The sequence below is a fragment of the Peromyscus eremicus genome, chromosome 16_21, assembly GCF_949786415.1.
Source record: "Peromyscus eremicus chromosome 16_21, PerEre_H2_v1, whole genome shotgun sequence".
In the NCBI taxonomy this organism is placed as follows: Eukaryota; Metazoa; Chordata; class Mammalia; order Rodentia; family Cricetidae; genus Peromyscus; species Peromyscus eremicus.
Window position 1 is genome coordinate 37,032,844 of NC_081432.1, and position 24,640 is coordinate 37,057,483.

At 46.1% G+C, this 24,640-nt stretch overlaps 1 protein-coding gene across 3 annotated transcripts; it reads left to right on the forward strand.

Moving 5' to 3' along the window:
- The first annotated feature begins 1,978 nt into the window (after nucleotides 1-1,978).
- On the forward strand, nucleotides 1,979-23,926 carry Lman2l (lectin, mannose binding 2 like). Of its 3 annotated transcripts, XM_059281808.1 has the most exons (8): nucleotides 1,979-2,198; nucleotides 3,599-3,717; nucleotides 7,452-7,569; nucleotides 8,334-8,416; nucleotides 19,391-19,552; nucleotides 19,637-19,751; nucleotides 23,040-23,159; nucleotides 23,489-23,926. In XM_059281808.1, exons 1-8 carry the CDS (start codon nucleotides 2,015-2,017, stop codon nucleotides 23,629-23,631), a joined length of 1,044 nt encoding a protein of 347 aa, XP_059137791.1. In that variant the 5' UTR covers nucleotides 1,979-2,014; the 3' UTR covers nucleotides 23,632-23,926. The 3 variants fall into 3 exon arrangements, with proteins under 3 accessions (XP_059137791.1, XP_059137792.1, XP_059137793.1); XM_059281809.1 differs by lacking the exons at nucleotides 1,979-2,198; nucleotides 8,334-8,416 and having other exon boundaries at nucleotides 3,599-3,688; XM_059281810.1 differs by lacking the exons at nucleotides 1,979-2,198; nucleotides 8,334-8,416 and having other exon boundaries at nucleotides 3,604-3,717.
- Nucleotides 23,927-24,640: the final 714 nt, after the last annotated feature.

Consider the following 24,640-nt stretch of genomic DNA (forward strand, 5'->3'; position numbering starts at 1 on the left):
AATCCCAGCACTTGCAAGGCAGAGGCAGGCAGATCTCTGTGAGTTCAAGGCCAGCTATTTAAGACCTGGTCGCCTGGTTGCTAGACCTGCCTTGTGCTCTCCCTCCTGCCTTCCAGGAGTTACTTTCCTTTGCTTATTAAACCTGGACTTGGCCGGCGGTGGTGGCACACACCTTTAATCCCAGCAATCAGGAGGCAGAGCCAGGCGGATCTCTGTGAGTTCGAGGCCAGTCTGGTCTCCAGAGAGAGATTCAGGACAGGTACCAAAACTACACAGAGAAACCCTGTCTTGAAAAAAAAACAAAACAAAACAAACAAACAAAAAACCCTCTGGACTTATTAATTCAGCTTGATTGGCTTATTGCATTGGCGGAGGAATACCCGGGATCCAATACTTATCACAAATAAACAAAAGTAATAAAAAGTTAAATTTTATTATTTAAGCACAACACATACAATCTAGTTGACCGAGTGGGAATAATTCTGTGAAACCATTAGAACCCTTTCTCTCTATTGGTGGTAAAGATTAGGGGAGTGGAGGAGTTGGTGGGGCCTGGTATAGGAAATGAGTAAGAACTGCTTCTGGTGGCCTATTAGCTGCATTCCTTGAAAGGGAAAAATGCAGAATTTATTAACTGAGTTACATAATTCCAGTGACATCGTTTATAATAGACTTGTACAGACTGAGCTGATCAGGTTGTAAAGGGCTTTGAATGCCGCACTAGGGAGACTGGATTTTATCCTATGGCTATTGTGGATCATGAACGGTTTTACAGTCAGGATATGACTTAAACAGATTAACTGCAGTTCTGAATGTCTGTCACCATGTATCTGTTTGGGGTGGAGTTTGTAAAGAATCATCAGTAAAAGCCGGTCTTCCCTGAAGCAAGCTCATGTTGTGTTTCTCGTTACTCATGCTCAGGAGAGCGTTAACACTGACTATGTCTATTGGGAAGATGTAGACATAGATCTGACAAGTCCTTTGTAGATATCTGTGGAGCATATTCGGAGCTCAGAGATGCACACATGCTCTGGCCGGAGGGAATCCAGGAAAGCCTCCAGGGGGAAGTAGGTAAGAGGAAGCCAGTTTCTGAAAGAGTAGGAAGTGAGCAAGCAGATGAGGAAGCTGGAACGTGGTGAAATAAGGACTCTGTGGGCAGTTTGACTATAGGGGAGGGTCAGGGCCCCATGGTAGAGAGCTTTATGTGCCCAGTCGAGGGACTTATGTCTCCTTCCTGAAGGTGATGGCAAACTATTAAGGACTGATTAATAACAGGATGATGAAGCCATGATGGCTATCGGTTATTGTGGCTTGAAAGAAGCTATGGAAAGGGATGGATGGTGTGTTTTCAATCCCCCCCCCCCAACAGTTTGGCAAACATTTCATTTCTATAAATGTCATCCGGTGATACTGGTTGATAATGCTCGTTTGGTCTTTTATACATTTTTAAATTTGCCAGCTGCCTCATTTTAATGAGTTACTTAGTTTGCTCTCTAACTCACTAGGTTGGCTTTGAACTCCCCGTCTTCCTGCCTCAGTCTCCAGAGGGTGGGGATTACCGAAAGCTCCCCCACATTCTAGGCCAGATCCTTTACCAACGGATTTGTCTATTGCTCCTTTCGTTTGGAAGTCTTCCTGACTGACAGCTTGGTGATCAGGTAAATATAAATGGCGGTGACGATAGAACATTTGCTTGGGATCGGAAAAAAAAAATGTTTTATCGCTTTAAATTTACTACAGAATGCAGAAACTAAGTAAGAATCACTATGTAACTAGCGGGCCTGGTGGAGCCTAGGACAAAAGAAAAAAAAAAAAAAAAAGGAGTCGGTCTATTCGGCAACGCCCCTTGCCTGGGTTGGCAAGGCAACTGCTACCAGACAGCCAATCGGTGAGATACTCACCTGCGGGGGCGGGGACTCCCCAGGAGCCAATGGGAGGTCGGGCCGATGGTTCCGCAGGCCAATGGGTTGGGCAACGGGGCGGGCTTTTTGATGAAGGGCCGGCGGTGGGAAAGATGGCGGCGGTTGTGAGACCCTCCTGGTGGCGGCGGTGGCGGCTGCGCGCGTGGGCTCGGGACGGGGCCAGGCTATGGCTCCTTCTCCTTTTGTTGGGGTCTGTGCAGGGGCCGTGGCACGTCAGGGCGGGCCAAGCGGTGGAGTACTTGAAACGGGAGCACTCGCTGTCGAAGCCCTACCAGGGTGAGGCGCCCGGGACGAGGTGGTCGCGCAGGGGTGGGCGGGCATGGGGACAGTGAGCTCGGGGACGCAGGTCAGGGTAGCTCTGCAGACGCTGTCACCAGCGGGAGGGGGCGCCCCCGACGATCCCCGCTCCTTCGATGAGCCACAGGTCCCAAGGACAGGGTCCGCCCCCACCCCCGTCCCTTTCCGAGCGCTGGAAGTTTCTGGTAGGTCTAGGCAGAGCTCTCAGATGTCACCAGTGTCGGGCTCAGAGGAAGGAGTTTGGATTTGGACAGAAAAAGTACGAGAAGGAGAGAGAATAAGCAGGGATGATTGAGGACCGTTAGCGATGAGCCAGTGTCGGGATGGAGAGGTGGCTGCCCTAGAAATAAAAGCAGGAGAAAGAACCGGGTAGAACTTGGTCGGAGTAAGAAAGGAGAAACAGAGTCTGTTTGCTGTTTAGAACACCTGCTCCTTCCCAGGCCGCGAGCTCTGATGATGAAAGAGGCTGGTTAGCTTTGCTCTCTGCAGGGATTTCTAGGTCTCTAAGCACAGCTCAGTGCCAGAAAATTGACACAGGTGTCTACAAAGAAGAGAAATTAGTGCAGATAGCTGAATGCGAGTTTGTTTTTCCCACAGAGCTGCGGATAGGGGGTGCAGAAAACAAGATTCAAACCGCAGAAAGCTACACGCTATTGCTAAGATTTCATTTATTTAGCAGGTGTACCAAGTACCTCCTTAGCGCTGGTCCCTGCTGATACTATGCGTTAGACTGGGTTTCAACCTGGAGATACTTACAGTTCAAGAGACTTGGGAAGAATCAGCTTCACATTTGAGAGACTGATTTTAAATGAAGAATATGATTAAGTCCACAGCTTTTTTTTTATTTTTTATTTTTTTATTTATTTTTTATTTTTTATTTTTTTTTTAATTCAGAGCTGAGGACCGAAACCAGGGCCTTGCGCTTGCTAGGCAAGCACTCTAACACTGAGCTAAATCCCCAACCCCAAGCCCACAGCTTTTGAGGGTCAATCTCTTTTGGTATAAGTGAGAAAATTCTTGCTGAAGTTTACCCACACATAAAATGGGAAGACTGGATCTGAACTATGGTTACTGTGCCTTGCATAAATGACAGCTCTGAGGTGCATTGGGTTCACCTGAAGGACTTAGCTAAAGGAAGCTTGGTGTGATGGCAAGCACCTGTGGTCTCAGTAGTTCAGGCAGCTAAGGCAGAAGGATTACATGAGTGTAGGAATTTGAGATCAGCCTGGGTAACATATTAAGATCCCGTTTCAAAAAAAAAAGGTTTATTTATTAATACTGAAAAAAAAAAAAGATAATGGCTGCAACTTTGGTAGGATCTGTGGTGGCTTTGTGAACTAATTGATGAAGAATATGAGCTGATGTATTCCCTCCCATAGGTGTGGGAACGAGCAGTTCTTCGCTGTGGAACCTGATGGGCAATGCCATGGTGATGACCCAATATATCCGACTCACTCCAGATATGCAAAGTAAACAGGGTGCCTTGTGGAATCGGGTGGTAAGAGGCTTCCTGTGTTAGGACCCTGAATGTCCTAAAAAAGCTCAGAAGTGACTTTGAGTTTACCATCTTTTCCAAATATTCCAAAGATAGTAAAAGTCTTTAGAGGGCTAGAGAGATGGCTCAGTGGTTAAGAGCACTGTCTGCTCTTCGAGAGGACTCAGGTTCAGTTCCCAGCACCCACAGCTTACAAAACCAGTTCCAGGGCATCCGACACCCTCACGTAGACATACACGCAGGCATACAAACACCAATGCACATAAAGTAAAAATAAATACATCATTAAAAAAAGTAAAAGTCGCCGGGCGGTGGTGGCGCACGCCTTTAAAATCCCAGCACTCGGGAGGCAGAGCCAGGCCGATCTCTGTGAGTTCGAGGCCAGCCTGGTCTCCAAAGCGAGTTCCAGGAAAGGCGCAAAGCTACACAGAGAAACTCTGTCTCGAAAAACCAAAAAAAAAAAAAAAAAAAAAAAAAGTAAAAGTCATTTCAGAGATAATGGTGAACTTCATAATAAAGAAATCAGATATTTCTCTGTTGCCCTGTTGTTAGAGCAAATAATTAAGTTTTTCATTAGCCTGACATACCATGTTTTGGGGTTTAATAGCTTAAATCTTATTTAATTACTTTGTAAAACAGAAAACTATTGTTTTGTTGTGCTCTTACTGTTTTTGTCGTTTGCTTCTTATCATGTAACCCAAGCTGTCCTTGAACTTGGTAATAGCCCTGGCTGGCCTCAAACCTGTGATCCTTCTGATTCAACCTCTCTACTCTGGATATGGTACTATGCACTTGTAGTTGTAGTTACTCGGGGGGGCTAAGGCAGGGGAATCAGTTAAGTCCAGAAATTCAGTCTCAGCCTGGGCAACATAGTGGGATACTACCACTAAATAAATAAATGCTAAGAAGCATTAAGAAATTCAGCCGGGCGGTGGTGGCGCACGCCTTTAATCCCAGCACTTGGGAGGCAGAGGCAGGCGGATCTCTGTGAGTTCAAGGCCAGCCTGGTCTACAAAGCGAGTTCCAGGAAAGGCGCAAAGCTACACAGAAACCCTGTCTGGAAAACCGCCCCCCCCCAAAAAAAAAAAAAAAAAAGAAAAGAAAAAGAAATACATAAATCTCCGCCTTTAATCCCAGCACTCAGGAGGCAGGGCTAGGAGGATCTCTGTGAGTTCGAGGCCAGCCTGGGCTACAGAGCAAGATCTAGGACTGGCACCAAAACTACACAGAGACACCCTGTCTTGAAAAACCAAAAAAGAAAAGAAAAGAAGAAAAGAAAGGAATACATAGTACATATATCCCAAACTTAATCCTAGTAGCTTTCCTTTGTTTCAGTCAAGAGTTTAAGTTTCTATTTCAGTGTGACAATCACTTTGAGCTACTCTAGTCATTGTGTTTGTCCTCTGGACCCTTTCTACTTGTCTTCCTTGAGGTATGATGGCAATAAGTGAGCACCTGGCATGGCTGCACTGTGATTTTGTGCAAGTGTAAGGTGATCCTTTTCGTTTTCCAGGTCCTTCCTAAACATTCACAACCCTGTTACTTTTAGGGATGACTTTGGCATCGCATTGATATTTTCCCATGGGCTCCTGTAAATGACGGTGGGAAAATCTTACACTCCCATGGTTTTTCTCACTAGCTGTAGATGCTGTGAGTGGGTCTCGTAAAAGAGGACTCTCTTTTCCCTGTTCATTTTTCTCTAACTAAGAGTTCTAAAGGAGCAGAGAGGGCTAAGAGCACTTGTTCTGTGAGCCATCTGCACAGGCTGGCCCCGTAACCTAGATTGTAGCGCTGAGCTCAATATGGGGCATGGCAGAAGATGCTAGAATCAGTTGACTGACTTGGATCCTAAATCCAATTTGGTTACCCAGCCCCCATGAGCCCTAGGCAGGTCGCTTAGCCTCTCAGTTTTCTGTTAAACAGCCTTCACCTGTTAAACTGACTTCATGAGACTCTTTGGCTTGCCTGTCTGAGTTGTCAGACAGTGGGCTGGAAAAGGGTTGGTGCAAAGTTTGCTACAAGAGTAACAGAAATATATGCTATTATTAGACCTGCTCTCAGTTGCATCATGCACAAGGATTAATGCCTTAATCTATAAGATTCTCTGATACCTATATTCTCAACAGAATGAAACCAAGGAATTATTTTTGAGCTATTTGAGTAGGGTACATAGTTTGTGCAAGTGGTTCTCAAATTTGGCTGTCTACTGGAGTTTATGCCTGGATCCCATCCCAGATTTAATTGGAATAGGTTGCAATTTGGTCATTGGGTCTCCCCCTCCCCCAAGGTTTCTCTTTATAGCCCTTGCTGTCCTAGAAATCGCTGGAGACCAGGCTGGCCCTGAACTCGGAGATCTGCCTGCCTCTGCCTTCCGAGTGTTGGAATTAAAGGCATGAGCCACCACTACTGGCTGGGTCATTGGAGTTTTCAAACATGCAGCAAAGTTTCAGAACCACTGTTAAACATCACCCTGAGCAAAACTATATAGCATTGTGATACCCAAGGCCAAGAATTAGTGGCAAATACCTCCTGACTCTCTTCTCTGCCTTGCCTTCTTCCCAGGGCTATCGTACTGCCTCTGGCTGCAGGACAGCTTTCTGCCACTGAAGTCTTTCTTGCCCTGAAAGCTAAATGAAACAGCAGAGAGATAACCCAAAATGAAAAGACAGAATAGGGCAGACTATTGGAGATATCAGGGCTCCCTGCTGTGAAAAAGTGTCCAACCTCTCTTCATTTTGACTCTGTATTCCTAATGCTAATTCTTTTGGATGATGTCCCAGGAATTAAAAACAAACAAACAAAAAACTGAAAATGATCAAGCAATGTGTTGCTCAAGGCCCAGAACAGGCTTTTGGAAAGCCTGTGGCTGAACCTGGCCAAACCCGGCTGAACCCTTCCCTTCTTTCTTCACAGATTTTCACTAGAGCCTCCCCCAACCAAATACTGTACTCACTGTGTTCCTCCTGAAAACACTAACTGTGCTGAACACTTAGCCAGCCACTCACCACTTCTCTGTTGTTATAAGGTTTTGATACACAGTAACACCCATCTCATTAGTGTCCCCCACCCCCAAGAGGCTGTCCCAGTGGAAGGGGATGGCATTTGCCCCTGGCACACTTATGCTTCCTGGCCATGGGCACAAAGGTTTTGGGGATTGTTGCTTACTATTTGTTCTCTTGGGAACTCAAGCTTGCCCCTCAGCTTGGCCAAGTGCCAGCTTTAGCTAATTAGAGTTCTTCATAGCATCTGCTAATTACCCCTGGAAACCTCTTAGCTTTTCTTACTCTTTTTTTTTTTTTTTTTTTTAAATGAATGAGGGTTTGACCTTTCTTTGAATCCCAGCCTTTTAGAGTCCTTCTGTCAGAGGAATAAGCTTCAGTTGCAAACAAGTATTAAGTCAACCCTCTTTACCCAGTCGACTGAGATGCACTGCTGGGTAGATGTCGATCATGAGAGACTAACATGCCTTTTCCAGCTTGCATGTACTATCCTGTTCTGCTGGAAGATGTGAGGATAATCAGATAGTTTACTTAACCTTTTATACACAGTACCTTAAACAGTTGAATGGCTCAGTCTGTTTAGTCTTATGATAGCAGGGGTACTTCCAAAGTCTTAGGTATCATTTTAACTTTAGCCTTGTTACCAAAGCCGCTTTCCAAGTCTGTAAATTGCTACTGAGGGCGAATGGGTTTCAAATGTCACGCTCCTCCCTTACACCTCTGTCTTCCTCATGTTAGCCCTGTTTCCTGAAAGACTGGGAACTGCAGGTGCACTTCAAGATCCATGGACAAGGGAAGAAGAATCTGCACGGAGATGGCCTGGCAATCTGGTACACAAAGGATCGGATGCAGCCAGGTATTAGGGACCCTGGGTTGCTTCTGCATGGGTGTGTCAGGCCTGCTTATTCCTGTGACCTCTTTTTGAGAAGGGCCCTTCTAGTTTTCTCTCTCTTTTCATGTCTGTAAATGTACATTAGCCCATTGAGTCTCTAAAATGGGGTTTTGAATCCTAAGCAGTCTGAACTTGGCTCATCCTGCGATGATTTCTTGCTTGTTGGTTTCTTCTGTTTCCCTGTGAAGCCTAGCCATTGGCTGGCTGAGTGCACACTGGAGGCCAGTGAGCTGGTTTCTTCTGGACATCCACACTCAACAGTCTCAGCACTTGAGTTAAGAGAATTTTGTTTTCCTTGCTGTTGTTGGAGTCAGTGCTCCAAGTGGATGGCAGGCTGAACCTGATTTGACCTGATCTCTTGCAGCGAGAAATAGAACTTGGGAATTCAGTTCTCTCTTGGGGGCATAATCTTCACCAGGTGTTTGTGAAGCAGAATTCTGTAGGTAGGAGTGTCTTAGCAACCAGTTTGGATCAGGGAGCTACTGTAGTACCAAACAAGGTTGCAGTGGCCTTCCCTCTTTTCCTGCCTTCAGCAACAGCCAACTTGAGCTGTTTAGTGGGCCCAGCTGTCGGTCATGCACTTTGCTGGGTGCTTTTGTGTGTGTGTGCTCATCGTAGGAAATGCTTGGGTCATTTGAATATCACCGTTTCCTCTGCCATATAAGATGTTAGCCCTTTGTCAACTCCTGGCTTTATGTCATTGTTCATCATCTCTTCTCTCTCTCTAGGGCCTGTGTTTGGAAACATGGACAAATTTGTGGGGCTGGGAGTGTTTGTAGACACCTATCCCAATGAGGAGAAGCAGCAAGAGGTAATGGCGAGTGTCAGAGCTTAGGGCAGCCACACTGATCTATCTCACAGTTCTTTCCCTCAGGGGCAGTGTGCAGGAAGAGACGGGAGCGACAGTGAGGCCCCATCTGTTGACCTTCCGAAGTTAATGTCCTTGGCATTTTTGTTGTTGTTGTTGTTTTCCTGGAGAGGACTGTTTGTGATCCCAGCAGTCCTTCAGGAATAATGTCACACGGGTGCTTTTTCTATAGTGCCTGCAATGTTCTCACTCCTTTCCATAAGGTAGCCCCTGGGATTGAGCACATGTGACTGCTGGTGTCTTGGCTCCTAGGTTAGGGCCAGAGCAAGGGGAAAGATGAGTGCCTGGGACTTTTGACCATTAATGTGTACTCTCTTTGGCCACTTGCCCTGTCCAGCATCTTTAGCTTCTTTTGAGGCAGGTCCTGTCACTTATAAGGAACGGTGTAAGAAAAAAGAAGTTGGTGAAACCACAGCATTTATTTATAATAATAAGGTCTCACTATGTAGCCCAGGCTGACCTTGAACTAATAATCTTCATCCTCAGCCTTCTGAGTCCTGGGATTATAAATGGGGCCACTACACCTGCCTCAAATCTAACATCCTGTTGGAACCCAATGTCTAGACATCACAGAGCTTATTGACCATCCCTGAGGGTTCTCTAGCACTTCCTTAACTGGCACAGGACTATATCCTCTCTCTCCTGTGGCATTGCCATCAGATAGTAGAAAAATGGCAAGTTGTTACTGGGTGCCCTACAGAAGGCAGAGTTGGGAATGGAGATGGCGATCACTTATTTTCCCCCAAGGGTTTATCAGGAAAAGTTTAGAATGTGACCACTATACATGCCACACTCAGGTGTAACAGTCAGAATTTCCCATTGTTCACTTTAGAGGAGCTGGAAAGTGAGACCTATGTTAGGTGAGTAGCCTATTGTGGGTCAGTTAAAGTTGTGTTTCCATGTTTCCTCTGGGCTCCTCTTGGTTCCAGGTACATCACACCCTTGCTAGATGCCAGGGCCTGGGAATTCACAAGACCAGAATAGTCTCTGTGCTCTGAAGTGTGGAGATTGGTGGAGACTCCGGGGCACTTTGAGAAGACACAGTAGACTCATCTAATCATGATGTGGCAGTAGTGGTGGCCATAAAGCCCTTCCCCAGGAGATATCATTTACACTGAGGTCTGCAGGATAAGGAGCTAGTGTTTGAGGATGAGGGAAAGCATATATTAAGGCACTCTGAGGGGTATAAGAAGGACAGGGGGTATAAGGAAATACAGAGCATCAAATAGAGGCTCGAAAGAAAGCTGCCAGCAGCCTTGTTATGTTACACATTTTGGGAGCTGCCTTCTTGACTGTTCATTCTCCTCCCCCTTAGGCACATCAGCCACACTGAGACTGTGTGCCTAAGTGGTTGGTCAGCATTGAAACAATCACAATGTGATCCCTCTTTAGCAATGACTAAACATAGTGAAGCTGTCTTGTTCAGGGCAGCAGCTATTGTAGGCTCTACCCATTCTGAGGCTTTCCTTCAATTCTGATGCTTTCCACCCATCCATTGTCTTCCTGTCCGTTGAGTTCTTTCTTGAGAGAAGAGACATTAGGTAATTTCATATGTGTGATTTCAGTTCTTTGAGCTTCTATTCAGTCCAGAGAATGTAGAAAATTGTCTTCTTTTCCATGTCTTGGAGGATAAAATCAAATATGTTTTGTCAGTGGTGTGGTTTACTCTTATGTGCAGGGGTGCCAGGCATTGTTCCACATGTATTATTTCCTTGTAGCGACTCTTTGTTACAGTTATTACTATCTCTGCTTTGTGGGTAAGAAACTGAAGTGCAGAAGAAAGTTTGTAAAGCTTGTTGGTGTCATAGATGTGACTCCAAGAACTCCACTTCCATTATTTTGGCTTCTTAGGTATGATAAGAAAAGCAGAAATGACAAAAGGAAGCCCAGGCAAACTGGGCTCCATCAAAAGTAGTAACTTGGGACTGGAGAGATGGCTCAGCAGTTAAGAGCAGCAGGTCCTCCTGCAAAGGGCCTGGGTTCAGTTCCCAGTGCCCACAAGGTGGCTCACAGCCACCTATAACTCTAGTTATGTGGCTCCCATGCCCTCTTCTGACCTCTGCTGGCATGCATATGGTGCACAGACAGGCATGCAAGAAGACACTCAGACACATAAAATAAATTTAAAATTAAAAATTTTGTTTGTTTGTTTGTTTTTGAGACAGGGTAGTTTTGATGCCTGTCCTGGATCTTGCTCTGTAGACCAGGCTGGCCTCAGACTCACAGAGATCCGCCTGGCTCTGCTGGGATTAAAGGCGTGTGCCTGGCCTAAAATTAAATTTTTAAGGTAATAATTTATGTGCTTCAAAGCACACTATCAGGAGGAGGGCCGGTGTCAGAGCTCAGTAGAGTGTTTGTCTCATGTACAAGGCCCTGGATTCAGGCCCCAGCACTGAGAGCACATCAAGAAAGTGAAATCACCTGTAGGGTGGGAGAAATACATGCAAATTGTACTAACCCATTTCTAGAATATATAGAGAATTATCATATAAATAACTTGTAACTTAAAAACAAGCCAATAAAACAATAGGCAAAGGGTCTGAATAGATATTTTATCTGAAGGAGATAAATAAATGGCCACTAAACATGAAAAGATGTTCTATGTCATTAACTTTTGGAGACACAGATGAAAACCTCAACCACTAGAATGCAAGTGAAGAGATGTACATGTTGAAAGGATATGATGTCATTTGGAACCCACGTATACTGCTTGTGGACGGGTAAAATGATATAGTTGGAAAACAGACATTTCTTCAGATGGCTGAAGATAGAGATTCTCTTATCCCGTGAATCCACTTGCATATGTATAGCCAGAGAAATAAAAGCATCCATGAAAAAGCTTGTCCACAGATGTTCATAGCAGCCAAAACAGATACCCCTCAGATGTTTATTAGCTGAAATCCTCAGTGAGAACAGAAATATTGCTGTGGGTTCCAATGTGGGTGACTTGGTTACAAGAGAAAAGCCAGTCACAAGAGTCCTGCTTATTGTGTGAGCCCATCCCTGTGAACTGTGGTCAGGTCCACAGAGACACGGTAGATGAGTGGTTGTCAGGGAGGGGGACAGTGACTGCCAGTGGGTACGGAGTTACGGAGTTATAAAAATGTTCAGAAGTTATGATAAGCGTCACCCTAACTTAGCACATACCAAAACCCACTTTGGGTGGATGAGTGGTATATGGATGATGTCTCAGTGTTACTGTTGATGTAGAAATGGTTGAAAGATGAGTCCCCAGCCTTTTGGCACCTTTTGGTCTGCAGCCTGTCCACTGATGAACATGTTTCCCATGTGACCCCAGATGTTGGTGAGCACTGTGGGAACTTGGTAGCACCCTTGGAGCACAGATGTCTTCATTCAGTTGAAATCGGAGTCTAGTGGCAAGAGACTTCCTGGAAGAACAGAAGTACAGCCGTTGGCAGGCTTGGCCTTCATTCTGGTCTGTGACCTGTTTGAGCCTCACCCACGGGAGGTAGAAGTAGCTGGCTGGGCGGTGAAATGAACAGCTCTCCGGGCTGTCCCGACCAAGCTAGCTTGGAAGTGTGTTTGAGGACTTCCCATATACCTGTAGAACTGTATATACATATATATGCGTTTGTTTGTCCTCCTTTTAACTGGAAGAAAATTGACACCAGTGTCTTAAAGACACGTTCTAAGTACCTAACACTGTTTCCCTCCACACACACATACACACATACAACACAGGCATACAAACACACATGTATGTATACCTTGTGTTCCCTTAGTCCTTATCTTGATAATGAAACTAATCCTATTTGGTCTTTTTCACTTTTGGCCCAGGAAATCTTTTTCTTCCTTTCTTTTTTTTTTTTTTTTTAATTTTCTTTTTCTTTTTTTCTTTTTGTTTTTTGAGACAGGGTTTCTCTGTGTATCCCTGGTTGTCCTGCAACTCACTCTGTAGACCAATCTCAGAGATCCACCTGCCTCTGCCTCCGAAGTGCTGGGATTAAAGGCATGCGCCAGCAACATCCAGAGTTTTCTTGTTACAAAACTTAGCTATTGGTGAAATTATTAAGGCCACTCCACATAGTTAAAAGGAAAGTTTATTAGTGGCATAACTTACAAATGAAGGGATAGGTAGGTTGCGGGGTCTGGGGAAGGTGTATCGCAGTCCAGCGGTGTTCTCTGGAGCTCTGCTCGGTCACCTTCCACTGTCCAGGGTCCAGGAACCAAGAGAGCTCGCCCATCCGGATCTCGGATCTCGGATCTCGGGTCTTCAGGGTCCTCCCTTGGCACCGCCTTGTAGGCGTGATAGTTACCGAAGCCTCAGTAGGGGTTGGAACTTCCAGATCAAAGCTGGAATGGCTACCCACTACACTTAGCTGTGACTCCATTTTTTTTTTTTCCTTCAGTTTCCTAGCTCATGATGATGTTCAAGTATGTAAGTGTCATTTAGGGGACCTGGAAGTACCACTTTTTCCTTATTTTTTGTTTGAGGAGTTGAGAGAGTGGAGACGAGAGTCACTGAGTTAGTGGGAGGTTATGGGCTTTGGGGCTGATTGCTGCTGCTCTGAGTGTCATGGGCACTGCTCAGTTCCTCCACGTTCCTTATGTGTGGGTTCCTGCTAAAGAGTACCGCATGCAGTGTGGGGTTTGGAAAGGGATAGGTGCAGCTAGAAGTGGCGTTGGATGCTGAATTTTCTGTCTGAGGGGTTATGTGCACGCCTTGGGAGGAGCTTGGCTACTAGCGCATCCTGTAGAAGAGCCGTTTGTTTTGTTACTACAGAAAATCCAGAGCAGGAAAAAAAGACAAATCTACACAGGCATCTTTTTACAAACAAAAATGTCGCATCGTGTAGCAAAGTGTCTAAAAATATAATTGTGAAACTCTGGGAGCCCAAGAGTATAAATACTAGATTCAGATTAATCTTTATTTTGAGAAAAGTTTTAGATTTATAGATTGTTAATCCATTAGAGAGTTCTAGAATATACTCTTCTGATACTACCCAGGCTGGTATCAAACTTCTGGTCCCAGGTACTCTTCCTGCCTCAGCCCCCTGAGTAGCTGGGATTATAGTCATGGACCACTTTATCCCCAGCCTGTGGCCTTTTGTGTGCCTCTGCATGCCCATGCTTGAGTAATTGTTGCATATTGCCTCCTTAACCCTAAATACTTGTGTTTTTCCTAAAACAAAACAAACAAGGACTATTTACTCTTAGTGATCAGAGTCAAGGAGTTAAACAGGATGAGCACATTGTTACAAATCTTCAGGCCTAACTCAGATTTGCCAAATGCCCCTTTACATCCTTTCTAGCAAAAGAAAACCCAGGTCCTATTTTAAGTTTTTCAGCTGTTAGATCGCTCCTTAAAACAAAACAAAACAACAACAAAAAACCTTATTTATTTTGTATGTGGGGTAGATGCATACATGTGAAGGTCAGAGGTCAGCTTGCTAGAGTTGGCTCTCTCCTTCCACCCGGTGAGTCCCAAGGATCAAACTCTGGTTGTCATACGTGGGGTCAAGTGTCTTCCCCCATTGAGCCATCTCGCTGCCTCTCTCTCTCAGTCTTTAATCTGGAACCACTCTGCAGTATGTCTTTGTGCTTAGGGTACATAAGCGTACCGTTTACATACCTGACTTTTCTTTAGAAAATTGAACATTTGAAACTTTTTTTTTTTTTAATACACAGGGTCTTATTTTGTATCTCTGCCTGGCTTTGAATTGCAGCAATCCTCCTGCCTCTCCCTCCTGAATATTGGGATTATAGATATCCATTATACTTGGCTAAGAGACACTTCTTTTAAAAATATTGATGGATAGATTAGTATTGCAGTGTGATTAAGCTGGGGCTCTGATATCCGAATTACTTGGTTTCAGACCTTAAGGGCATTACTGAATACCACTGTTCTCTTGGATGAGAATTCTTACCTGTGAAATGAGGATACTGTGGATCACAGAGATGGCTCAACTGTTAAAGGTGCTTGTCGCCAAGCGAGTTTGACCTCCAGGACCCACATGTGAAAGGAGAGGGCCAGCTCCCTCAAGTTGTCCTCGGACCTCAAAGTGCACCACAGCACACAGGTGGTCCCTTTCCTTACAAAATAAATCAATGTCATTTTAAAAATGAGGATCCTAGTACTGGCTCCTAGGAGTGAGAATTAAGTGAAAGCATGTGAACCCATCACTGCACACAGTGTCCTGAAGACTCGGTCCTCAGTAAGTGCTGCTGTTCCTCATTCCACTAACCGGATTCGTCGGGAACATTTGGCAGACATCCTGGCAGGGGCTGCTGTGGCCGCCTTCTCTTGTCTTTCCTTTCCCCACCCTTGTCTTCACGTCTCAGCTGTGGAGTGTCAGGAGCATATTAACAGTTGGTGGCAGGTAAAAAAAAGGAAAAGAAATTGACCAAATGTTTCTGGACATTTTGGTGGTCTGTGCCAGCCAAGGAAATTACCCCCCTCAATCATGAATGTTTGGCTTTGAATAATATCTAATCTAAAAATTCATTAATTTAGCTATTAAGTGACTGGATTTTTATTGACTTCCTCCTGAATGCCAGGCATGATGCCAAGTGGTACACCCACCTCACCTTCTTCCCATGGTCAGTCCTGTGAGCTATACACAACATTCTCCCTGATCCAATAAGCATAGTGATGTGAGAGTCACATAGCTCACCCAAAGGTATGCAGCTATAAGCAGTGTAAGATGGTTAGGACTCAGCTCTCTGCTTCCAAAGGTCCTCTGTACTCTTTTCTGTTAGGTGATCAACCTATGTGCTTTGAACTGTAGAATTTTAGCATCAAATCCAGAAGTCCAAAAGTTCATGTGTGTCCTTTGGGGGAGATGGTGGGAGAAGCAGGTTTTCACGTACTTGATGCTGACCCGGAGTTTGCTATGTAACCAAGGATGACTGTGGACTTACAGGCATGTACCACCATGCCTAGTTTTATGTGGTACTAGGCGTCCACCCCAAGGCCTTGTGCAGTCTACCTAGATCTAAGCTACATGCCAGCTCCCTTACAAGCAGCTTTTTTTTTTTTTTTTTTTTTTTTTAAAGCAAAGTGAAAGAAACTGATTTATTAAGAAAAGTGAGGGACTGGAGAGATGGCTAAACAGTTAAGAGCACTGACTGCTCTTCCAGAGGACCCAGGTTCAATTCCCAGCACCCACATGGTGGCTTAAAACTGTCTATAACTCCAGTTCCAGGCTTCTGACACCCTCACACAGACATACATGCAGGTAAAACACCAATGCTCAGAAAAGAGAAAACTCTCGAGAGTGGGCGGGGTCCAAGGCTGAATCATGAGTATCTTTTTAATGAGAGAGTACTGTAAAATTAGCTAGTATAATCTGGTGGTGGTGGCTCACACCTTTAAACCCAACACTCCGGAGGCAGGCGGATCTCTGAGTTCGAGGTCAGCCTGGTCTACAGAGCAAGTTCAGGACAGCCAGGGCTGTTACACAGAGAAACCCTGTCTCAAAAAAACCACAACACACACACACACACAAAATTAGCTAGTAGTAGAGGGTCATTTTAAAAACCGTGAGTAGCTCCATAGAACCAAGTTTGGAAACATTTCCTTTGCTATAGACAGTGTGCATTTGGACACAGGTGGGAATCCCTTGCTTTTGGTGACTCTGACATTAGGAGTGAAACTCCCACCTTGCTTAGATTGGTGTGATTTTTCTCAGAGTTTGGTTCCAGCCATAGGACTGTCACTCTGCTGCCATGTGAAATCAGTGGCTATGCAAGAAACACTTTAAAAAGTCCTGACTAGGAGCAGAAAATGAACTGGCGTTCAGCAGCTTACTGCTGTGTGAGGTTAAGAGTTGAAGGCGTAGTGTGAGTTGCTAAAGCAGACAGATGGTAGCTCTGGGGCCATGGGGCTCAGTGCCATCTAGTGCAGTATTTAATTTTGACCGCATGTCATGGTCTTCCTGAGGCCGAGGATGTGGCTCAATTAGAGTGTGTCGATCACATTCAGGAAGTCCTAGATTTGATCCCCCAGCACTGCATTAAACTAGGTGTGGTGGTACATTCTTGATTCCCAGCATTTGGGAAGTACAGGTAGGAGAGGAGAAACTCAGAGTCATCCTTGGCTATACAGGGAGTCTGATGCCAGCCAGGGCTATGTGAAGCTCTATCTCAAGAAAACAGAACCAAGAATGAATCCCTGTGCCCCACTCCAGACTGCTGTGACATCCTTTGACTGGGGTTCCCCCGGATGTGTAAAGACGAAAAGCTCCTCCAGGTGGACTCGGGCACAGCTTACCACCTGCCTAGTGCTGGATGATGGGATGTCACACCAGCCTTGGGAAGAGTTGGGCACCCTTGGCTAAGGAGTGCTGTCCTAGGCTTTCTACAATTCTAAATTAAACTTGTGATTAGAGGTGATAAATGCAGCAAATCTTGGGGTCATCAGCGCACCCCAGGGCATTTTTTAATCCCTTCCTTTCCTTAATTGTTCGCTGAAGTTACAAGCTTTCTGAGAATCCCATTTCTGTTAATTACTTAATAACATACTGGCAATTACCTTGCTCGAAATGACAGTTGCACAAGAGTAACTTTATGGTGCCTTACCATCCATGGATGGACTACATGCCTCTTGGGGTCCTGTGTACGCTCTGCCTGTGGTTCACAACATCTGGGAAGCTGCTCTGGGGCCTGCCATACCCCACACACACACACCAGTACCCTGATCCGTGAGGCTGATACGCTGTTGCCTGTGCCTTGTCTTGCACCAGCCTCTTCGCCACTAGCTAGGTTTCAGATAGACCTGTCTTCTGTGAGTTCTCACCACGCTGACCTCTTGTTCTTATGTACCAGATCACCTGTCGGATCCCTCTAACCACCTGGGTCCCTTCAGAACAGAGTTCCCATATCCATCATATTGCCTTTTTTGTTTTCATCATAGCAGTTATTGTCTGAAATAATTTTATTTATCTACTTGCTCTCTGTCTCTCCCTCTCTGGGTTAGCTCTGAGACCAGATACCAGTCCAGCCTGGACCCACCGGACCCCAGCATTTCAAACAGTACTGGCTCTTACCATAGGTGCTCACTAAGGATGAGAGGAATGGATGCTGTGGGATCCCCTTCCCCCACCCTCTTATAAACCAGGCTGAGCTGAGCCTGTGGGGGTTTCTCTCAATGCTGGCAGTTTAGAGCTCTGGAAAGTTGCTGAGGCAAAGCTAAAGTGCCCTCAAGCCCAATGATTTTCTAAATCTTCTGCTGCTGTGCTCCCACAGAGCTTCACCCTGCCCCCATGTTGTAGGTTAGAGTGACAACGGTTATTTGGAAATGTATGTCCATGAGGCTCAATTAGAGAGTAAATGATCCCTTTGGATTAGAGTTAATTTCATGGTCTCATACAGTGGGAATTTTGTCTTCTGGGCAAGAGCTGTATCCTGAGACCCTGAGCAGTACAAGACATCTCAAATTTAGAAGAGTTTAGTCTTTTTTTTTTTTTTTTTTATACACCCTCCCCCTTCCCACCCCTCACCCCTGCTGTTGCTATAGAAATACTGTGTTCTGGGAGAAATAACCCAGTTGTGTTTGGGCAGTGCAAGATGGTGTGTTTTATAAAGCTGCTAAAAGCCCCAGGTCCTTCCATGGGGTAGAGAGGCCTTTGTAGTAGACTCCTTTGAGAATCTGATGATAGTACCAGGCAGCCTCACAAAGTTGCAAACACCTTGCATGTACTCTGGCACGTACTGTGAGAGCTTCAAGAACTCACTGAGTGCCCTTTGTGGACCCTAAAATTCTGTTTTGGGATTTAAGTTGGTAATTCATCTACCACAGCAGGGTCACAGCTCTTCCAAGGCTGTCTGTTTCTGACTTGGTCTCCTGTGTTCTGTGTCCTATCTTGTTTCTGTAATAACCTGCTGGACCCTCTCAGGCCCAGAAGAGGCGCTATTCTCCAGGAGTCCAGGTACCCGGTTCTTGACTCCCCATGGTCATCCCTTATTCTCATGTGTCCATCTGACATTTCTTGCTGCTTAGAATCCATGTGGCTGTTGTCTCAGGCGTTCTGAGTCTCTGGTCTTGACTGCATTTCCCCTTGCATGTTGACTGGGACAGTGTGGAGCTTGTCCAAGGAGCAGCATGCCCTGTGTTCCCTTCCCCTTCCATCACCCTGCCCCTCTGCATTGACTTGCACTGGGATCATTCTGGAATGGTTAGCTCATCGGTTGTGAGGAAGAATTTACTTCTACAGCTCTGTTGGAGAGAAGGCATCTCTTAAGTAGTGGAAACCCGAGTAGGTAACGTGGAAACGTTTACGTTTTCCTAGGGGGATTCCAAGGGATGGATGTTGCCCTCTTGCTATTGGCATTCTTGGAAGTTGTGTGTGGATGGGCTGAAAGTCTTGACTAAGGAAAGTGGCTAGATAGGCCCGCCCAGAGCCTGTTCCGGCAGTGCTTTGGGGTCCTGTTTCATCTGGCATCATGTACTGGTAGGGTTACAGTCTGAAAGGAGCTGTCCAGACTGGAAAGGTTTCCCTGCCCACCCAAACAGGTATTTTCAGAATACCTGCTGTATGCAAAACACTTTGCTTGGGCAGAGGGATGGGCTGAAGTGGAGACCTGGAAGATGATTTTCCATTTCAAGCAGCAGCTGGGGAGCAAGTAGTCTATCTGTTAAAAGGAAACTCCTAGTATGTAAGTACCAAATGGCGATTGCTGGGAGGAATAGAGGAGTCAAACTCCCGAGTCTTGCAGGGCCACTTCAGGTCTACCCTAGGTCTGGAGCAAGGAGCATTACTAACATTGTGTGGAGTTCAGTGCTTCCTGGGTCCATGTCCCTTGTGTGATCATCTGTATGTGGGTGCTGGGGGGAGGGGTGCTTGAGATGAGGCAGGGTGGTTTGCTCATCCAAAAGGTGCTAATTTCCTCTCACTGATATGCAGGCATTGCTAAGAGCTCTCCCTCACCATCTGCTTTTCCCTCCCTGTGTCCCAGCGGGTATTCCCCTACATCTCAGCCATGGTGAACAACGGCTCCCTCAGCTATGACCATGAGCGGGATGGACGGCCCACAGAGCTGGGGGGCTGCACAGCCATTGTCCGAAATCTCCGCTATGACACCTTCCTTGTGATTCGCTATGTCAAGAGGCATCTGACGGTGAGTCCTGTCTTGGAGCAGTTGGTGATATGCACTACCTTTGCTCCTGTGGCCTGTCCCTGATAGATCTTTCCTTTATTCTAGATAATGATGGATATTGATGGCAAACACGAGTGGAGGGACTGCATTGAGATGCCTGGGGTCCGTCTCCCCCGGGGCTATTACTTCGGCACTTCCTCCATCACTGGGGATCTCTCTGGTATTGCACTGTGCTTCCTCTGCCTCAGTTGACCCCTTTTGTCATTCCCCAAGGCTTGGTGAGGCCTTCTCTGAAGAGAGCCAGATGAAGGAGCTATGGGAAGCCATGCACATGGCTTAAGAATGCTGGACATTGCTGTCTAGATCCTGTCAAAGCTCCAGTCCAGGCCCTCTTAGGACTAACTCAAGCAGTGTGTGTGCCCTTGTCTAGGCAGTTCTTTGAGCCTGTGTGAATGCCTCGCTTCCCTGCCTCTTCCGGCCTATCCTGTTGTCAGGCTTCTCGCACTACACTTACCACTGTGCCCAGTTCCCTTTCTCCTCTCAGAGCTGTTCCTCGACTCCATCGTCCCTCTCCTAACCAGCCTGCCATCCCTTTGTTCAGACTGTTGAATGGAGCGTGTGTACAGTTTGCTAGCCGCCTGTCTGCTCCCGAGCTGTGCTCGGTCCCTGGATCTCCTTGCCTTGCCATCTGTGCTGCTCTTGACCAGCACCCCTTGCCTCCTTGCCATGCACAGTGCTCTGGGCTTCATATTCGCTGACCACTCGTCAGCTCATTTCACGGCACCCTGAAACACTTACCTTCCTTGACTGACATGCCAACACTCTGCCGAGTTTGGGTCCAGGCAGCCAATTTAAAGTCTATAAATTTCTAACCTATAGTTAGTATAGTTTTTTTTTTTTTTTTTTGGGGGGGTAGTTGTTTGGTTTGGTTTTAAGACAGTTTTACTTTGTACCCTGGCCCTGAGCTGGCGATACAGCCGGCCTCCACCTTCTACATGCTGGAATTACAGGCGTGCATCACCACACCTAGCATAGTCTCATTTTTCTTCTCAAGGACTCATTGAGAAAGTTCAACTATTTCTCAGTTGCCCCAGGCTTTGATGTCCACACACTGTAGAAAGCATTGCCCTGGCTTTGTTTTGAAGGAAGGAAGGACAGAGAAGGGCAAAGGAGAGGAAAAAGGAGGAGGCCAAGGCAGGAGGTTCTCTGAGTTTAAGGCCAGCATGGTCTGCATAGTGAATTCCAAGGCAGCTAGGGCTACACAGTGAGACCCTTGTCTCAAAAAATGAACAAAAACAAAAACAAAAAAAAAGGAAGAAAGAAAAGAAAGATGAGCTGGACTACATAGCAGTTCCAGGCCACTTTGAGCTACAAAATGAAACCCTGCCTCAAAAAAAGGAAAGGAAAAAAGGGAAGATCTGTATTCTGTATAGCTTTTTTTGACATTTTATTTGTTTGTTTTGTGAGAGGGTCTATGTAGCCCAGCCTAGCCTAGAACTTGCTGTGTAGCCCAGACTAGCCTTGAACTCAGGATCTTTCTGCCTCAACCTCTTGAGTGCTGAGATTGCATGTGTGCACCATACCTGGCCTGCCCTGGCTTTTTATCTTATTTTATCTTGTTATCTTATGTCCTATAGTTTAAACTTGGTTCTGACAGCAAAAACATTTTTCCAAATGAAGATGAAGGCAATTTCTTCTGCTCTGAATTTGTTGATGGTTGTAGCAGACCAAGGAGCTGTGAGTGTGTCCACAGAAACTATCAGAAATCTAGGCTAGGCTCGAAGGAAATAATTACTGAATATCAATGCCCCCTGAAGGGAGCAGAGCTTCCTCAAGAATTAGTTGAAACCAGATCTGAGACAAGAAATGTGACAAGCCTAGAACTGAGAACAGCCAGGAAGGCCATATGCAATAGCATGCACATTTAGTTCCAGCACTTAGGAGACAGGGGTGGGTGGATCTCTGTGAGTTCCAGGACAGCTAGGGCTACAGAGAGAGACCCTGTCTCAACAAATCAATCAAACAAACAAATTTTTAAAAAGCCCAAAAACCAACTTAAAACAAAAAAAACCTTAAAAAGAGAAGTCAAGTACAGTGGCTCACATCTCTAATTCATCATTAAGAAGGCTGAGACGAAAAAGTCACAGGTTTGAGGCCAGCAGCTTGGGCCACGTAGTAAGACCCTGTCTCCTAAAACCAAGCAGAGACCAAACGAGCAAAGGAGAGAAGTAGGACCTGGGTGTGGTGTCAGACACCTTTAATCCCAGTACCCAGGAGCCTGAAGCAGGAGGCCCATCCATCAAGGCCAGCCTGCACTGCACTGTAAGACTCTCTTACACACGAGTACTTATGCACATAAAGAGAGACCTAGTCTCTAGTTTCCTGATCTCCTTTCTAGTAGCATTAGGGAGATCAGGGCCAGAATTCCAAATAGCCACAAAGAAACAGAGTTTTGGGGGAGCAGCATCTTCCATGTAAGTAATGTTGCCCTGACCAAGGCCTGTTAAACAGATGGTGGGAGACCATTTCTCCTCTCTGCCTATGTGTATGTGTGTGCTTATACTCCACCAAGAGGAAGCTGTGGTGCTGCTGTGTCTCCTCTTAATGCATGATAGAGGATTTAGTTATCTTCAGTGCTTTTTAAGGTTTTAAATTTTTGTGTATATGCGTGTGCGCGCGCGCAGGTGCCTGTTTAAGCCAGAAGAGGGCATCAGATTCCCCTGAAACTTGAGCTGCAGATGGTTCTGATCCATTTGATGTGGGTGCTGGGAACTGAACTCTGGTCCTCAAGCAAGTGCTCCTAACCACTGAGACATCTCTCTAGCCCCAGTTACTTTAAATATTTTTAGTTTTTTTCATTTATAATATATATGTATGTATATATTTGCCAATAAAATACATAGGATACATAGAATATATACAGTTCCTTATTCTTTAGATGAGGAAATGATGAGGCTTTACCTTTTTTTTAAGAAGTCTGGTTTTTGTTGGGTTTTGCTGTTGTTGCTTTTGAGAGAGTCTCACTGTGTAGCCCCCACTGGCCTAAGTCTCGGATGTGTAGACCAAGTTAGCCTTGAATTTGCATCAGTTCTCCTGTCTCTGCCTCTCAGGTGCTAGAATTACAGGCATGGGCCACCACACTTGGCTTTTTTCTTTTTTAATTAAGTGCTGGTGTCACAGGCGTGCACCATCACAGGGGCTCACATGACACTTTGATCCATCTGTGTCATTGTCCTTCATATCCACTGCCCCAGCACCCTGTCTTCGTGCCCTCCTGCTAGTTTTCCCCTCTAGTTCCCCATAGGAGAAAAAACATGCTCTATTTGCCTCATTTCCACCTCCCTCCTCCTGTTAGTCTCCTTGCGCCCCTCAAACAGTTCTCTTTCTACTTGAGATTTCAAGGTGGCTTCAGGTCACTGCCGTCAGTGGATCAGAGGCTGAGCCCGGATACTAACTCCAAAAGCCCTCTTGAGGCAGCTGGAGTAATCCTCCCAACTCTCTCCTCTAGATAATCATGACGTCATTTCGATGAAGTTGTTTGAGCTGACTGGGGTGAGGACCCCAGAAGAAGAGAAGCTGCATCGTGATGTATTCCTGCCTTCAGTGGACAATCTGAAGCTACCTGAGAGTGAGTGTGGGATCCTGGGAAATGGCCCGTGATCAGGGAGGAGGTTGCAGTGTCCATGGAGTCTGGGGTGACTGGCATCTACAGCTGTCAGGTTGGTCTGTCTGTGCTCCTCTGAGGCACATGGAACGCCTGCACTACCTTCCCACCTGTCCTGTAACAGGCAAGCAGAAGCATGTGGGCTGCTTCATTTTTAAATTGAGCCATCTGGAAAGGGGGAGTCAGGGCTTAGGCTCCCCAGAAGTGGGTGTCAGAAACCAGGGACTGGATAACCTGTTGACCCATTGTAGGATGGGCTCCATATCTCTGATTTTTTTTTTCTTCTTCCTCAGTGACCGTACCACCAGCACCCCTGAGTGGCCTGGCCCTCTTTCTTATCGTCTTTTTCTCCCTGGTGTTTTCTGTGTTTGCCATTGTTATTGGTATCATACTCTACAACAAATGGCAGGACCAGAGCCGAAAACGCTTCTACTGAGCCTTCTGCCATCTGTCCCTCGGTGATGTTTACCGTGAGGTGTGGATCTGAGCATACAGCCCGGGAAGTCTGCCTAAGTCACCAGCTGTCCAGGGACTGTGTTCTGTCACTGGGACTTTGAATGCAGTGACCCTGCATTCTCATGGTCATCCACGGGAACATCTCACTGGCCCAAGACGCCACCCACAGGGCCAAGCAGCTGTGACGTGCCTTTCCCTGCAGTCCTTCCACTTCGGAGTGAAAAGACATGGAGAAATAGAGATTGTGATGCCTAAATCACAGAACTGGACAGCTCCCCCCCCCCCCCCCCCCCACATGGACTGGATGCAGCAGGCCTTCCACTTCATTTTGAAATTCCCAGATAGAAAACCAGAACTCACACAACCTGGAAACCCACTTACTAGTTTTTGCTTTCTCTTTCTACTTGAGGAGCTCCTTGGCAGTGGGAGTGGAGACTTGTGCTGTGCCTGCCTCCCCGGCCTCTCTGTCTCCCTTCACTCATTGTCCTCTTTGTGTGCATCCTGAGCTAGGAAAGAAATCTGCTGCTCCCATTAGGTGGCCCTGGGGCTTTCTGCGTTAGCTCATTGCTTCAGCCTGTGTTCTGTGCTGGGCGGATCTTGTTCCTGTCTGTCCCTGTGCTTTCCTAATCAGAGCTCTTCAGGCCTTTGGATCGTTTGGCTAAAGGTTGTTACAAATCAAGAGGAACTGGACAACTTCACAGATGCTGTGAGATTGACTGTGAAATCATCCCGGTCCAGGTGTGCCACAGAAAGCAGCCTTCATCGGGTCTGACCATGTGGGGGTGTTTCTGGACCCCCTGGAGCCTGCTTAGCTGCATGTTTTGTTTCTCGTGATTCTTGGGATCCTGCTTTGAGTGTTGGAAGTGAAAAGCAGCTTTCTTGTTCCCTGGACTCGGACAGAACATGACCCCGAGAGATTTGGCTTCTTATTGAGAAGAAACAGTTGCTGATCTCATGTAACAAATCCTCTGTGTCTGGAGACGTTCTGA

What these genes read in the sequence shown, in the direction of transcription:
- Lman2l (XM_059281808.1), top strand. Translation starts at nt 2,015, where the DNA reads ATGGCGGCGGTTGTGAGACCCTCCTGGTGGCGGCGGTGGCGGCTGCGC. An exon ending in GCTGTCGAAGCCCTACCAGG is followed by an intron (nt 2,199 to 3,598) that starts GTGAGGCGCCCG and finishes TCCCTCCCATAG; the next exon opens with GTGTGGGAACGAGCAGTTCT. An exon ending in ATGAGGAGAAGCAGCAAGAG is followed by an intron (nt 8,417 to 19,390) that starts GTAATGGCGAGT and finishes CCTGTGTCCCAG; the next exon opens with CGGGTATTCCCCTACATCTC.